The following is a 14875-nucleotide window of genomic DNA, read 5'->3' on the forward strand; positions in this document are numbered from 1 at the left end:
TTTTTTTTTTATGAAAGATCTTTTAGACCATAATAATAATAATTAACTCTCTTATTATCTGTGAATCTTGATGTGTTTCCCAAAACCATTTAACAGTTTCACTCTCTGTAAACCTTAGTAACAAATTTTGCAACATGTTGTAATTATAAATCTGGATATCGAGCAGTCACATCTGTAGAGCCCGTTTGATATCATTGGCTATGCTTTGGGCATCCAGAGCAGCTCCATACAATCCTCTTCTGGCCAAACCAGCGCAGTACAATCCCTTGGTACCCTTCCAGTTGTTAGGGAAGGCAGGTTTTGCAAGTCCATCGTCAGACAGGAGATAATCAGCCCCCTGAGGCCAGTAGCCAAACACACACACACAAAAAAAAGAAGAAGAAAGTAATCAGTAATTGGATGGAGCAATCAGGGTTTTACTGTAAATTGTTCTCCAGTGCGTACGCATTCCTGGCCAGGTGGAGGTGGGGCAAATATTATGAAGGTGTCAAGTTGAAGGAAGACGGGCAAGAAGTTCAAAAAGCAGCTGTGCAAGGCGAATTATAATTGTACCTGGAGCCACTTATTCGTCGATCTCTTAAAGCCAGTTGCAAAAATAATAGCATCAAATGGGTAAGACTTGCCATCCTCAAACACCACATCATTGCCCCCAAGACTTGCTACTGCCGGCACTACCTGTTTATTTATTTATTTTATGGTATCAAAATTATAAGATTTTACAACATGCATGCTTCATACCGAAGGAATTTCGAACAATATGTACTCGTATCATCACTCTACATAAGTCGACATGTATCAGAACTGGAAAATGGAAATCATACACGCAAAGCAAGATAGCTACGTGCCCACTGATCCACATCAATCCTGCAAATATGATTAAAATAGCAGTAACCCTTTATTTTTTTTTTTTCCCCTTTTCTATAGAACCCCCTTTTTTTCCCCTTGAAAAGATAGCATATGAAATCAAAATAATTAGAAGCAGAATTAATTTGCATGGTCCACGCGCTATCAGTTCATCTAACTATTGTACCGCGGTAAAAACGGTTCAATTAATGAAAGTGTATTAAAATCATCGCGCAATACTGCACCTGAATCTCGCCGGATTTGATTTTCTGATAGGTCCCAATGTCAATGACGGGGTATTTGCCATACTTGACTTTCATGGTGAAGGGACCTTCCTCTGGCCTTTTGATTCCGTACCTGGACAAGTCTCCTCCGTACCACAGCTTGCTCAGCATCAACAACAGCGAGTCAACCGCATTCAGAGAAACATATTTCAACAAAACCAGTCCCATGTTTGCCATTCCCCTTGACAGAATGTGAAGCTGCATGTGTCATAACCAACCCATTCAAGGAATCCAATAATTCTCACCAGGGTAACTAAATATACTATGTTGTCACTCCCAAATGAATAAAATGAAAAAAAAAAAAAAGGAAAAGAGAGAGAGAGAGAGTCGCCTACAGGGCTACGGACGGCGATGGAGGTCTTCGCACCGTAGTTTGATAGATCAAATGCAATTTCCATACCAGAATTTCCAGACCCCACAACCAAAACATTCTTGTTTTCATAGGACTTGCCGTTTTTATATCGGGTGCTGTGGATGACCTCGCCCAGGTAAGTGTTGAGACCTTCAAGCTGCGGGATGAATGCATCGGTGGTTTCTCCCGTGGCCACCACCAAGCACTTGCTGGAATACTCCTCCATCTGCTCGGGATCGGAAGAACCCAAATTCCTCGCCTTGACAATCCATTCTTCGGCGGCTTCATCGTACTGCGCCGACTCCACCGATCTTTGGTACAAGGGACAAATGTTGAAATGGGAGACGTAGTCGTCTAGATAACGCAAGAACTGGTCTCTGGACACGTAAGTCGGGTAGGTGGTCGGGAACGGCTTGAGAGGAAGTTGACAGAACTGTTTAGCCAGGTGAAGATGAAGGCGGTCGTAGGAATATTTCTTCCACAAGGAAGCAAAACAATCTTCTCTCTCAAGGACTATGTTTGGAATGGAAAGGCTGTTCAAGCATGCTGCAGTTGCAAGCCCCGATGGCCCAGCTCCCACTACTATTACCACTTGTTCTTTGGTTGCCATGGCTTGGAGGAATATGGCTGGCCTTGGGTCGTCGCTCTGATCTGCCCACAAATTAATCTCCAAACTCCTCCTAATGCTATAACAGAGAATAGAAGATACAAACACTGTAGGAGTTAGCAGGAGGGCATGAACAATTTATACTACTAATAAGTAATAACCAACAACATAAATAATAGGAGGACGTTAATTGATTGACTCCAAGTTCTTGTGGGGTCCCTCGTTATGGGAATTTAGCTTCTTTTTTTTTTTTTTCTTTTCCCCCTTTGTTTTGCGGGCAAGTAATAAAAGACCTTTATGGGTGGGTCAAACACAATAAAGTAGGTTGTTAGCCTTTTATCTAAAATTTAAAACATATTATAATGTCGGCATTATCATCAAAGGATTTTTTTTCCCCCGAGGACGTTCGAAGTTCTAAGCATTTTGTTAATAATGAGCGGTTTTAGTCTAATTACTCACTCATTCTCCGAATCCTGTAATGCGTTCACTGGAGGAGTAAAGTAGTGTTCACTTGACAACATTGTGCAACAAAATTCATCATATGAAGCATGTATGTAGAGAGGGAGATGCGAATGCAACTTCTTAAAGCATGTATGTAGAGAGGGAGATGCGAAGTTGCGAATGTACCTTTTTAATGTAATGCATGTATGTAGAGAGGGAGATGCGAATGTAACTTCTTAATGCAGGGGATGAGGACGATAAGACAACTAAACTCTTCTCTTTTTCTTTTTTTTTTCTTTTTCTTTTTTAAGGCAAGACAACAACTAAACTTTAGTTCCCAAACTGAATATATATATATATATATATATATATATATATATATATATATTATAATGATGACCCCAACAAATATTTACAGAAAAGTATTTGTTTTAGGCATGGATTGCTATGCGTTGCGATAGTCATATATAACTTGAATACATTTGTTTTACCCACAATAAATGATTGGAATTCAATGGAGGCGTATTTTGAGGTCACTCATGCATAGTCTTCTTTTTTTCGAAGACGACAACTGTAGTACATCCTAATTTATTCTACACTAGGCAGAGGGGATAAACCTAAGGAGTTTCAGGAGTAATTCGAAGGAAACTGAACCACTACCGGATCAAATGGATGCATTACGCATCCGTCTGAATTTTTTGAAGCAACTCCGTATTTTAATGTGACAATCGGTGGGAGACGATATTTGATGTGATATTTTAAAGGCTTGGTGGTAACCGACAAATTTACAGTAATGCCATTGCCAACCTCAAAAGATAAAGGGCAGGGAGGTCATCGCTGGAACTCAAAAGGCTTTCTACGGTGATAGGCTGGGCGGGTCAAAGTCGTACTTGAATTGTTAATGTCAGCTGACGTGGAACATGGAGCTATGTGCTTCCGAAGTGGGATGGTCATGCGGTGGGATGCCTTGGAATAAACATTTCTTCTTCTTAACAAATGGATGGAGTAAATTTTATATATATAAACAGTGTACATATACGATGATATCACTGTTTGAATTTATAATATATGTGTAAAAATTAAATTTTATATAATTATTTTTCATTCAAAATTTCCTTCAGCTCTATTTGGATTCATCAATTTTTTAAAATTAGTTTTCCAAATATTATAAAAATTTTTAAAAAATACTCTAAAAAACAGTCTAAATTTTTTTATTATTTAAAAAATATTTCAAAATATATTTTAAAAACTCTTTTACTCTCAAATATCCCAACATATATTCTAAAAATATTTTAAAATATACTTTAAAAATTTCGTTGCAACAAAATTTTTCAAAAATACTTCAAAAAATAGCTAATCTGGCCAAGTTTTGGACCCGTATTTAAAATTTTTGGTAATCTCAATTCCACTCTATCACTCACCAACCCACACAAAGTCAAGAGTTAGTAGCGAAATTCGAACGAACGCACAACTTTTACGCGATCAAAAGAGTTGCGATCAAATAATTTTTATAAGTTAATAGTAACTGACACTATAGTTGAACGAAAAAATGGTAATGTTGACAGTCACTAGATATTGCTTGGTGGTGCCACCCCGCACTTTAATCTCCACGGGGAAAGTGACTGTGTGTGTGAGAGACGAGACGACTGACCGGATCATCTTTCCCATCCCGCACGCGTTAGTAAAATCTTAGGTGGTCAACGCTCAAAAACATGATATGATACTCCTATAATCTTCTGGGAAAGCGAGAAGGCAATCGCACGAACCACGAAATGATCCGTCCCGACTTTGTTAGTTTGTTTTGAAACCCTTCATTATCCTCAATTACTAATTCATGTTCCTTCTTTGTCTTAATTTCTAACCACCTTGGCAATTGGACGGTTTAAAAGAAAATCCACCTAATAAAAACTAGAAATAGGAAAACTCATCACTACTTAACATGTATCTCAACGTAACTCATGCATTTCATTTCACCTGGAGAAAAGAAAAGAAATATTGCCGCACCATTTCGGAGAAATCCACAATAAACAAGGTCATGGAAAATATGTGTATGATATATAGCTAGCTCGGATACCCCTTGTATCGACAAAATATATATATATATATATATATATATATATATATATATGCATCAGGGGCCTGCTACATAGTTATGCTATGACTAGTAAGTACCTGCTGAATTGCATTTTCCGTCATTTTTCATGGAAAAATTACTGTAGCGATTTGATGTATGTGAGGAAAAAATGTAATAGGGAAATGTGTTCACGGAAAATGACGAAATTTTTCTACGCAAAACAGCAATCCAAGCAAGGCCTTAATTTTGTTGGCTTTTAATTTTGGATGCCGTTTCAATCAATTTCACAGATCAGAAAATGCATGCATGGTAATAATTGACTGACTATTACTTGCCTCCAAGTTTGAATTATTCACAGTTCTTTACGCTTTAGCTTTGTCTATGATTACCCTCCAGGGTTTCATGGTGTGCTTGACAAAAATCAGTTAACTTGACGTACAAGAGGAGATTGAGGTCATAATGCATTTTCCTTCCTTCTTAATCCACTCTGACTAACTATGTATATCAGTAGTATCTTTTCCAACAAAAAAGTTCTTTTCTTAAAAAAAACTATGTATCAGTATCACTAATTAGCAAGTTAGCCAGTCTCAGATCTACTTTTATTTACTATTTATTTTGATGGAGAACAAATTAATTACTGTATGATATATACTTACTGGAACAAAAGAAAAAAGGCGAAGAAGAAGATTAACAAGCCATGCATGCTTGTCAGTCGTCCTTGGTTTGGTTGTCTGAAGATTTTGACAACATGCATTAGAGCAACAGCAGCGCGGGTGTAATGGAGGGCCATTACACCACTCCATGACACGGTCTCCCATTGGAGCCGTGTCATGGAGATTACACGCATCATCATGGATATGATGCGTGTAATCCCATTAGAAGGTGGGAGCCATAATTAAATGTAAATCCTATTATGTTATGGAGTTCAACTAATTACATTCCGAATTATTAATTAAATATGGATTATTATGATATCTTCGCATTTAAGGTATCAAATATTTGTTTAATTTCCTACATAATTATTTTTGAAAACAAAACAATATATTATTTTTGAAAGATAGAAAAAGATATATTATTCAAACTTAAAAATTAATAATATCATTTTTAGAAAATAAAAAATTGAAAATGTAAAAAATTTAATGAAAGCTAGTACTTTATTTTTTTAAAATAACAAAATTATTTTTAAAAATTACTTTATTTATTTATGGGATATGAGTTATGCATTATTAAAATAAATATTTGATTTGATTGTGGACCCATGCTATTACACCTTATGGAGGATAATCCATTGTGAGTGAAAGTGTAATAAAAGAGGAGAAAGTGGAATGCTGATGTGGCATGTGGATTACACTCCACAAGGTGTAATAGCATTGTGGATGCTCTTAGTACTCATCTGCTATATATGTATATATATATATATATATATATATATATATAGATATATAGACTCTTTTTTTTTATCCCTTTCTTTACCTCCAAAAGGTCAGTAAATATGTCCCCCTTTAACCTTGCATCCAGTTTTCTTTCCATTAATCAGATGGGGTCGGTTGGGTCAGAAGAAGTAATGAAAAAGGAAATGTCTCCTTCCAGCGTACCATTCGATCATTGTTGTCATCACAAATCCCGTCTTCTCTTAAACCTACTTTCTCCGGCGAATCCGAATGCCACTCACTCACTGGTCTTACCCCACCAACCCTTAAATACAATAAAGCAGAAATCAAAGTCACTTGAAAGAGTCTGGACGTCTACAAGACTGAGCATCCTTTTTTTTCTTTTTTTCTTTTCCTCTCTTCTCCTTTTCCATTTGTTGATTTGTTCTCAATTTATACGTATAGCAGCATGATAGTCGATGAATTAAACATAAGGTCCCCATGCGCAACGATCAAGAGTATTTGTGGAAGAATAATAATTAATATTGTTCTGATCTGGGCTCCATTCCTGTGTACAGATAATGAAATATTTAGTTACGGGATGAGGAGGTGCAGACTTGCTCACTTTCCAATTCAACGAGTTAATGCATTTACGGAAAAGATGACTCTCACCTAACGCTTGATTACGTACGTCAAGTCGATAAAATTGCCAGTGGTCATCCCTTATTTGATATGCTCGAGATCAGGGGTTTAACCCCTGCCTCCCACAAGTTGCCACTCTATATGGCTGGTTTTTGCCTCCGCTGAATAGCTCGAGCGGTCCGTTTCCTCTCCTTCGGGTACGGCGACCTTCCTGACTTGTCCGCGGTTCGAGTCCCGCTGTTAACGTGTTCGGTGTGGAGTGGAGCCTCCTCTCCCGGATCGCAGGGGATTAGTCAGGTCCCGTAAGGATTGACCCGGACACCATGTGTCGACAAAAAAAAAAAAAAAAAAGTCGATAAAATTGATTGTTCTTTTTTTTTTTTCCTTTTTGGGGTTCCGGCGAGGGTTGAAAGTGGATTACTTCTTTTTTTTTTTAAAAAAAAAAGGGAATTCTATTACTAGTATATATATATATATGTTAAGTCAATGAGACATCTACAATTTTGTAATGCATCCAATTGCCATGGCATCCTCGAGTTATACTTATACCACCAACCCGGCCCCCAAAAAATAAAAATAAAAATAAAAAAAAGAAAGATTATTTTCACGTACGAAAGTTGATGCATTAATTATTAAAAAGAAAAGGGGGATTGCTAGGTCTCCTTATCTTTATGGGTTGGCTTTCGGATCATGGCGTTGCGTGGAAGGCTTTACAACTGGTGTATTGTACGTATATGTCCACAAAAAGAGGAATGACAATTGCCTAATTAACTTTTAAGTCTCTGATTACTTTGAAACAGTAGTTGGAAGCAATGGAAATTGAATGGGTGAGGAAAGATAGAAGAGAACTGAGAAGAAAAATACTCTGCTACTACTAGGAGCCAGTACAATTTTTGGGTTGTGGTTTTTTTGTAGGTGGACGGGGAGCCTCTTTTTTCTTTCGGGAGGAAAACGGAATTTGACAACTCCCCACGGCCTGCTGCGGCGGTATCATTTTTATACGCTAGTTTTATTAAGTGTAAATTATTTAATTTAGCAGCGTACTCAGCAAAGCTGCTTTTATTTCTTACCAACTCTTTCCGAAAACTTTCCGCAACCTGCAAAAAATCAAAATTAAGTACAAATGGCTTTGTTGACCGTCCCCCTGATGCTATTCTTAGGAGGCCCCAACAGATCCTTGAATAAAAATAAAAAGTACCGTCAGATTTCACTTTTAGATTAGAGAGGAATCGCCATATATTAAAAAAACTTCATTGTACTCCGGAGGAAGAACTGCTGCTTCTCTAGGGATGGCAACCGGTGCAGGTGCTTGTCCTGTGAGGGAGGTTATGGAGCAGGGCGGGGGCGAGGACGGGGGGAATTTTTCATCCCCCGTTTGTTTTTAATAGGGTGAGGGGTGAGGGACGATACGTGGTCCTGTCTCCACTTCAATTTATTAATATAAATATATGTAATATATTATAGAATTTAATAATAATAAATTTAAAATATTTGACAACTAAATATAACTTTTATCTCATTTCTATCCAAATTTCTAGTTGATATTTGGCATAAACATATTACGCGTTCTATGAGTATGTCCAAATGTTATCTGTAGAATCTAATTGAATTTCTTAATTTTCTTGGTATTATATTTCAACACTTTTCTTGTTTCATTTTTCACTTAGTTTCTGCTTCGTGTTTTATTTTTTTTCTTTAAATTTAATTTTAATCTATTGAATAAAAATTTTTAGAAAAAAATCAAATTATCACCCACAGAAGAAGCGGAATGAAACGAGGCGAGATGAGGATATAGGGAATGGAAGCGAGAAACGAGACGAGAACAGGGGGAATTTTTTGGCAACGGGATGAGGAACGGGGAAGGGCCTCCCCAAACTCGCCCTGTTGCCATCCCTATGCTCCTCCAAAGTCCAGACGAGACTCGTGCCATGCAGCGTCATCTTGCTATACCAGCCACCTACTCGATGCTAATATCATTCATTACTCTGTTGCTTCAACCTCTTGACATATATTGGCATGTATATGTTGGCTTCCAAAGCGGCCGCAGACAACTTATATATTTTCACTGCATATTCACTCAGGCCCACCATATACATAGAGCAATGACCATGCATTTAGTTACTTATATTGGTTTATGTTCTTCTATATATAAAAAAAAAAAAACATGTTGATTTGTCGTATGATTTTTTTTTAAAAAAAAAGTGAAAGAATTTGAATCTAATACTTTCATTTACAGTTCCTCTCTTGTCATATGAATTTAAAATAATAGCAAAGAGTATGCATTTTATTTCCTTATGAAATATCATATTTGGAGTGACGTAATGCAGATGTTAATTTCTGAAAAAAAAAAAGGAGAAGGAAATTGAATAAGAAAACAAAAAAAGGTCTTGTCTTAAATCGAACAGCAAACCGATTTTTGAAGTAGTTGAATGCCCTACAAAACCAAGCGCTCAATGAATACAAAATTGATTACAACAAAATAATTTACTTAACTTCGATATCTGAAAGTTCAATCTTTTAGTCTGTTTATACTAAATGAAATTTAGAATTCGAACTCAAAAAATATAGAGGAAATAGGATCCAATGATATAAAGTTGAAGAGTCCAAACATTGGTGTACAACTTGTTATATTATTTTGTTTTTCTCCTTATTTTGGAAACAAAGGTTTTTTTTTTGTTTTTTTTGGCAATCCAAGGAAACTGTAAAAGCTTTATACTACATTGGAAAACAAGGGAAAACAAAACAACTTTTAAAAACTCAACAATTTTGTTGCGGGAAACGTGGCCCATCAAAGCTCCAAGGGCAGTTACAGAATTTAATGAGAGCTGTTCTTCCGTACCTATTAATAAATCTTTCAGATTTAAAGCCTGAAAAGCAATTGTACGTCGCCCAATCAAAGATCCAATAAAACCGAAGTCCACACTTTTCATCAGCCTTTGCTTTCTGTTGGGCATTTGTTCGTCCCAAATTACACAGGCCAACCCCAAGGCAAATAGCTGTGGGCCGCGAACAGCATCTGGGCTACAACTTTGGGAGAGACATTGGAAGATACCAATGGAATTTTTTATTTTATTTTTGTTGTGATCTCGTTCTTTTATTCTAGTGAGACGGATCTACCAATCTTATTAAACTGTTGGGCCATCTTGGGCTTCGTACGTAACATGTGCTGCCCCTGTGATCGAGTTGTGGTCTTGTAAATTGGCCCAGGCTTCCAACTGATTAACGGGCATGATGCAGTATGTGAGATTGATTAATTTTCGCTGGTCGTATTGTCACACACACACATATATATATATATATGTGTCATGTATTCAATTGTGACAAATAAATAGCGGAAACACCGTATTCGGGGATTATAGAACAGGGGAGCCGTTGTAAGTTATTGAGCCATCCTGAGCCCAGGATCGGAGGGACATCAAAACTTGGGAGCGTGAGTCGCGCAAATAAACAGGTTGGTGTGGTGAGGACAGGAGAGCAGGAGGACTTTCACGGGCGACGAATAGCAACAGCAGCAAACAGCCACTCAGGAAAGAAATGGACAGAAGCTGCCAATTCACCGTCATGTGTTTCCATGTCAAATTTCATTTATCAATCTTGTCCCTTAGCTCAGACACTACAAGCTGTCTCCTCAGATGATTCCCCATTTATCCTTTGCCACCTGCCATTCCAGTCCCCACCACAAAACCTTCAGCGCTAGTAGCACTAGTAATAGTTCTGATCACTCAATCATACATTGATAGTTGATACCCACTATTACTACCGCATTCTTTGATTCCATTGTCTCTCACAAACACACACATTCGCACATTTATTTCTGCACCCTGTGAGGGTATTGATTTTCTTATCATTAATGGCTGCCATCTGGCCCCTTTTTATCCAGTTTTTGATTTTCATGGCAAGCCCATCTTTGATGTTGGCCTTCGTATCAACAACTCTACCTGATCAGCCACAGTTATCAACCTCCACAATTTCAGCTGCTCCAGCATTGTTGCCAGATGCACCTTTGGCTTCGCCGCCAGCCTTATCTCCAGACATTACTCCTCTGTTTCCTTCTCCAGGTGGTTCAGAGCTTTCTCCAAGCGAGTCCTCCTTGCCCACAATTCCTTCAAGCCCAAGCCCTCCAAATCCGGACGCAATAGAAGCTCCGGTGCCTTTCCTGGCGTTTTCACCACTCGGGTCCTTGCCATTTTCCTCCTCGAATCAGCTTAAAGTTTCGGGCTTTCTGAGTTCGGCTCTCCTCCCAGCTTTCTTAGCACTTTGGTAAATGCACATTTCTTGTGGTATGCAAAGGTGCAAATGCATTGCAGCTACTACAGCACACTTGATAATAAAGGTTTTTGCTGATTGCGAGCTTCTATTTTTCTTCAGATTTAGCTTTCCAACCGTATGTGCAGAGAAGAGAGCTTTTTAATTTGATGTTTATGATAGACAATTAATTCTAGCGTATATCACCAAGTTTGGCAGTGGGAAGTTAGGTCTCAAAGGTCGATTCTAATCTTCTTGTTTGTGTTTGCAATCATGAGCTGATCAATGTGAACAAGTAAAGCTCCTACTTTTACATGAGGATTCAGAGCTTGCCTTTTCTCTCTATTTACTTGAGCCTGGCATATACAAAAATAATTAAAAGAGCTAGAACGAGTAGTAAACATTTCCTAGCATATACAAATAATTCAGTAGTTACATAATTACACTATCCTTGAAGAAAAATAATGGCTCAGAGGAGGAGTTCATTACCAACATAATTACACCAAAAAAAAATGGAGAAGGTTACATAATAACACTGACTAGTACAACCAGAAGATTAACGTTGATGTAAAGATTGGAAGACTAATTCAAGTCGAGCTAGTTAATGAGGAAGCCCCACATTTATGGAAAGAGTTCGTTTGACTGTTGTACAGATTTACTTCTTGCTGGCATACAAAACATACAAATTTCTAGTGAGACACGAGACACAAGAGCATCTAATTCTGAAGCTCAATTGAACAGCCTCCTCCAGAACACCTCCAATTTGTTCACTTCGAAGTGATCCTGTCTCTTAACAGATTCTTTGACAACTCTCTTCCTGAGCTCCACGTTCTCCTCCCTGAGCAAGTCCATTGCTAAACTGAGCTGTCTGATGACATCTCTCTTCTCTTCATCCTTCTGCATTAGCTGCTCCTTTTGAGTATTGTTCTCTTCTTTAAGTCTCTCTATTTCTTCCATCAGCTTCATTATGCGACTATTTCCATCATCACCACTTGAAACTTCCTCTTTGTCCGCTTCTTTGTCGTACGGCACTACTTCCTCTGGTTCAGGATCCTCAACGTCAGACTCCTCCTCCAACTCCTCAGTTCCATAAGTTTCAGAATAGCTATCATAGGATTTATCCATGGAACTCAAGGTCAGCAACTTCTCCGGTCTACATTTGGTGACTGATAATGGGGATGCCCATGGGGCGACAAGCCGAGTTCCAGATTCGGACTTGAATTGATCATATCGCTCAGCCAATGAACGATGGGTTCGATAAAAATCTTCAACCATGCTAATAAGCTCCGGTCGCTTTTTGTAATACATCTCTGCACGTTGAGCAAAGGAATCTGCGTCCTCCTCTATTAGCTTCAGCATTGCCTTCGTCTTCTCATCCAGCTCTGCCAAGACGGTTTGATCAATACTCATCACGTTAATAGCAATCAGCAGTACATGTCGGAAGCTTTAAAATTATGGGAAATTTGCTTCAATTTACTCTCTGATACTTCAAAAATAGTTTATGGCGAAGAGATTTCATAATATAATGCAAAGAAGTTAGGCAAGAAAGCCGAATGATGAAATGATAATTTCCACCACTATTTCTATTATTCTATACCCCTCTAAACACGAACATTAAAACTTAAAAAGGCCGTGGAATAAGTTTGGATAATGCATTAATGACCCCAGAAAGAATTTCAACAAACCCAGCTAATAGGAACTATATATATTTTAAAAAAAAAAAGACGGAATAAGATCCAACATTCTTTTTCGAAAATAATTCTTACTTGTGTGCTCCAAAAATTGATGATTTCTCGTAGTTATTCCGACCATAGTGGGTCAGAGACACAATACGAGGATGTCACCAAAAATTATGAGAAGACCTTAAAAAGTGTATAAAAATGTCCTGAAGTATTGACAGAGAATTCTCCATATTGCGGGCCATTGGTATGATGACACCAATCATCAAGCTGCTCCGATTTTCATTTCATAAGCAACATTTTCTTACTAATCATGAGCAAAACCCAAATCCCCATATGAAAGACAAAACATCAAAGTAATCCTCTCTTATCATAAAGCCCTAATTCTGCTCTCCATGTTCGTCCAATATGAAATATCTCGTTGTTTATCATCCTAGTCCATCTGCTGATAATGGTAGTGGATCCCTCCACCATCTACTTTTCAAGTCCAAACTTGTATGCAAGCTAAACAAGTGACCATTACCCTTGATAAAAGTTAGATAACAAATGGACGGACCTTCCTCGCACCTCCACATGGCTCTGATGTGGATGTAGCTCTAAGGGTCGACCCACATCTCAACAGTTGGTGCCAATATAATGTAAACCCTTTTTGAATCTTCGAAACTATTAGCACGAATCTTGCTAGGAGGGAAAATGGGGGGAAAAATCTTCTAATTACTACTGTTGCCCTGGCACAGTTTCATGTTTTATTGTCTTTTACTTTTATTCTATTTTAGTTGGCAGGTGTGACATCCATAATTTGCAGTGACCATCGAATTTTGCCTCTTTAAAGATCTAGTTACGAATGCTTTGCCTAAATGATCCAGTATCGGCGACATTTTTAAGATGTAAAATTAGAACTTAAAAATTTCCGGTAAGTAATCTTGAGCAAATCAAATGTCCACTTGCAGTGTAAACAATTAGCACTACCACTGTTTACTAGAACTGTGCAATCTAAGTTAGTAAATTACTACTGAAGTCCTCGATAGTTGTGACTGAAAGAGAATACTAGCACCATAAGCAGAACAATGGTTAAAGAGTCGATTAGATGCAAAAGAAAAGTTACCTGAAAGGGTTGATTGGAGCCATGCGGAACGCTTTTGGTTGTTGTTGCTTATGCTGAGACGGTCAAACCACCACCAGTTTGACGATTCCTTCTGCTGCTTGGCTTCCACCATACCTCCTTCTTCTTCAACCTTTTCAAAATTTAAATTATTATGAATATAAGAGAATATAGGTACTATTACTACATTAATCTCTCTTTAAGCAGCGACATTGTCATCGCCATCTTTGCAGGTTGTTTTGGTCTTTTCGACTTTGAAGAAACTCCCAAAAAAAAAAAAAAAAAAATCTTACAAAAGCAACAGAACAACCGGGGTATTCCCAAGCAGGGATCTTGGGCTTTGGAGGCTCAAAGATCCCTGAGACAAAATAATACAGTAGTAATAACCAAAAAAAAAAAACGACAATAAACAAGGAAGGATTCCTGAAAACCGCACCTGAATTATGCCGGCGAACTTGTGGTGGATCAATTAAATGGGCTTACTTGTTTGTCGACGACGGAGCTTGGAGACGCAGGTGGTAGAAGAATGCTGCAACCACGCGAAAAAAAGGCTGAAGAAAACACACACACACACACACACTCACGCTCGATCGATGGCAGGCGTACGACTCACTTCCTCACACACACACACTCCCTCCCACGCAAAAACTGCGTGAGGCTGAGGGCTGGGCTGCTACTTCCTTGCGCTCAGGATGATGATACACATCCACTACTACTGCTTTGATTTGAGGATATTAGTGTCGGATTCAGAGGAGGCGTGTGTGAGTGGAAAGAATTTGAACACCCCAAGACTTCTCGAGATTTGCAATTGCGTATATACCAATGAGCATCTATTTTTCCTAGAATTTTACTACTAGAACCGAAACTGCCACGTTGGAGTTTAAGCCGGACTGCCGAAAGAATTTGAATCAGAAGACAAAAACTTACCATTCACCGCCTTGCCAAGTGGGACGATACCGCCGCGTCCGGCGATTTTCGAATTCCTTCGAGTGATTACTATAAAATAATATGGTGCATTAATATAAAAATAAAACCCTCGTCCTCGGGCTTTATCTGCTTATGTTATGGACTGGCAGGACTTCATCTTCTGGGGCTTCATTAAAACTCTCTGCTTAAACAGTACAACTCATTCCAAACAAGTTTCAAATTCAAGAGGACTACTACTGTGTTTTGTAGTTTGCACGATTTTACAACCGGTGCTACCGCTTTTTTCTTTTTTCTTTTTTTTTTTCGGGA

At 38.2% G+C, this 14875-nt stretch overlaps 3 protein-coding genes across 5 annotated transcripts; 1 reads left to right on the forward strand and 2 right to left on the reverse strand.

Annotated features, from left to right (window-relative positions):
• Nucleotides 1-33: 33 nt before the first annotated feature.
• On the reverse strand, nt 34-2232 carry LOC140003698 (probable indole-3-pyruvate monooxygenase YUCCA10). 2 transcript variants are annotated; one of them, XM_072064990.1, is made up of 4 exons: nt 1463-2231; nt 1089-1325; nt 553-675; nt 34-337 (listed from the first exon to the last, which is right to left on the reverse strand). In XM_072064990.1, exons 1-4 carry the CDS (start codon nt 2087-2089, stop codon nt 167-169), a joined length of 1158 nt encoding a protein of 385 aa, XP_071921091.1. In that variant the 5' UTR covers nt 2090-2231; the 3' UTR covers nt 34-166. The 2 variants fall into 2 exon arrangements, with proteins under 2 accessions (XP_071921091.1, XP_071921097.1); XM_072064996.1 differs by lacking the exon at nt 34-337 and adding an exon at nt 394-450 and having other exon boundaries at nt 1463-2232.
• Nucleotides 2233-10333: 8101 nt separating this feature from the next.
• Nucleotides 10334-11203, forward strand: LOC113717392 (classical arabinogalactan protein 26). Its single transcript, XM_027242224.2, has one exon. The coding sequence runs from the start codon at nt 10464-10466 to the stop codon at nt 10875-10877; it is 414 nt and encodes a 137-aa protein (XP_027098025.1). The 5' UTR covers nt 10334-10463; the 3' UTR covers nt 10878-11203.
• Nucleotides 11204-11309: 106 nt separating this feature from the next.
• On the reverse strand, nt 11310-14784 carry LOC140003699 (protein NETWORKED 3C-like). Of its 2 annotated transcripts, XM_072065002.1 has the most exons (4): nt 14567-14784; nt 14076-14168; nt 13643-13772; nt 11310-12240 (listed from the first exon to the last, which is right to left on the reverse strand). In XM_072065002.1, the coding sequence occupies exons 3-4, from the start codon at nt 13752-13754 to the stop codon at nt 11588-11590; spliced, it is 765 nt and encodes a 254-aa protein (XP_071921103.1). In that variant the 5' UTR covers nt 13755-13772; nt 14076-14168; nt 14567-14784; the 3' UTR covers nt 11310-11587. The 2 variants fall into 2 exon arrangements, with proteins under 2 accessions (XP_071921103.1, XP_071921101.1); XM_072065000.1 differs by having other exon boundaries at nt 14076-14784.
• Nucleotides 14785-14875: the final 91 nt, after the last annotated feature.

The sequence above is a fragment of the Coffea arabica genome, chromosome 1e, assembly GCF_036785885.1.
Source record: "Coffea arabica cultivar ET-39 chromosome 1e, Coffea Arabica ET-39 HiFi, whole genome shotgun sequence".
Classification (NCBI taxonomy): Eukaryota; Viridiplantae; Streptophyta; class Magnoliopsida; order Gentianales; family Rubiaceae; genus Coffea; species Coffea arabica.

Bases quoted from the DNA above. Each gene is read 5' to 3' on its own strand.
- LOC140003698 (XM_072064990.1), bottom strand. From the start codon at position 2,089: ATGGCAACCAAAGAACAAGTGGTAATAGTAGTGGGAGCTGGGCCATCG. The intron at 1,326-1,462 runs GTAGGCGACTCT...TGACACATGCAG, and splicing joins CCATCGCCGTCCGTAGCCCT to CTTCACATTCTGTCAAGGGG. The intron at 338-552 runs GTACAATTATAA...TACTGGCCTCAG, and splicing joins CGACGAATAAGTGGCTCCAG to GGGGCTGATTATCTCCTGTC.
- LOC140003699 (XM_072065002.1), bottom strand. From the start codon at position 13,754: ATGGTGGAAGCCAAGCAGCAGAAGGAATCGTCAAACTGGTGGTGGTTT. The intron at 12,241-13,642 runs GTAACTTTTCTT...CCGTCTTGGCAG, and splicing joins GCTCCAATCAACCCTTTCAG to AGCTGGATGAGAAGACGAAG.
- LOC113717392 (XM_027242224.2), top strand. From the start codon at position 10,464: ATGGCTGCCATCTGGCCCCTTTTTATCCAGTTTTTGATTTTCATGGCA.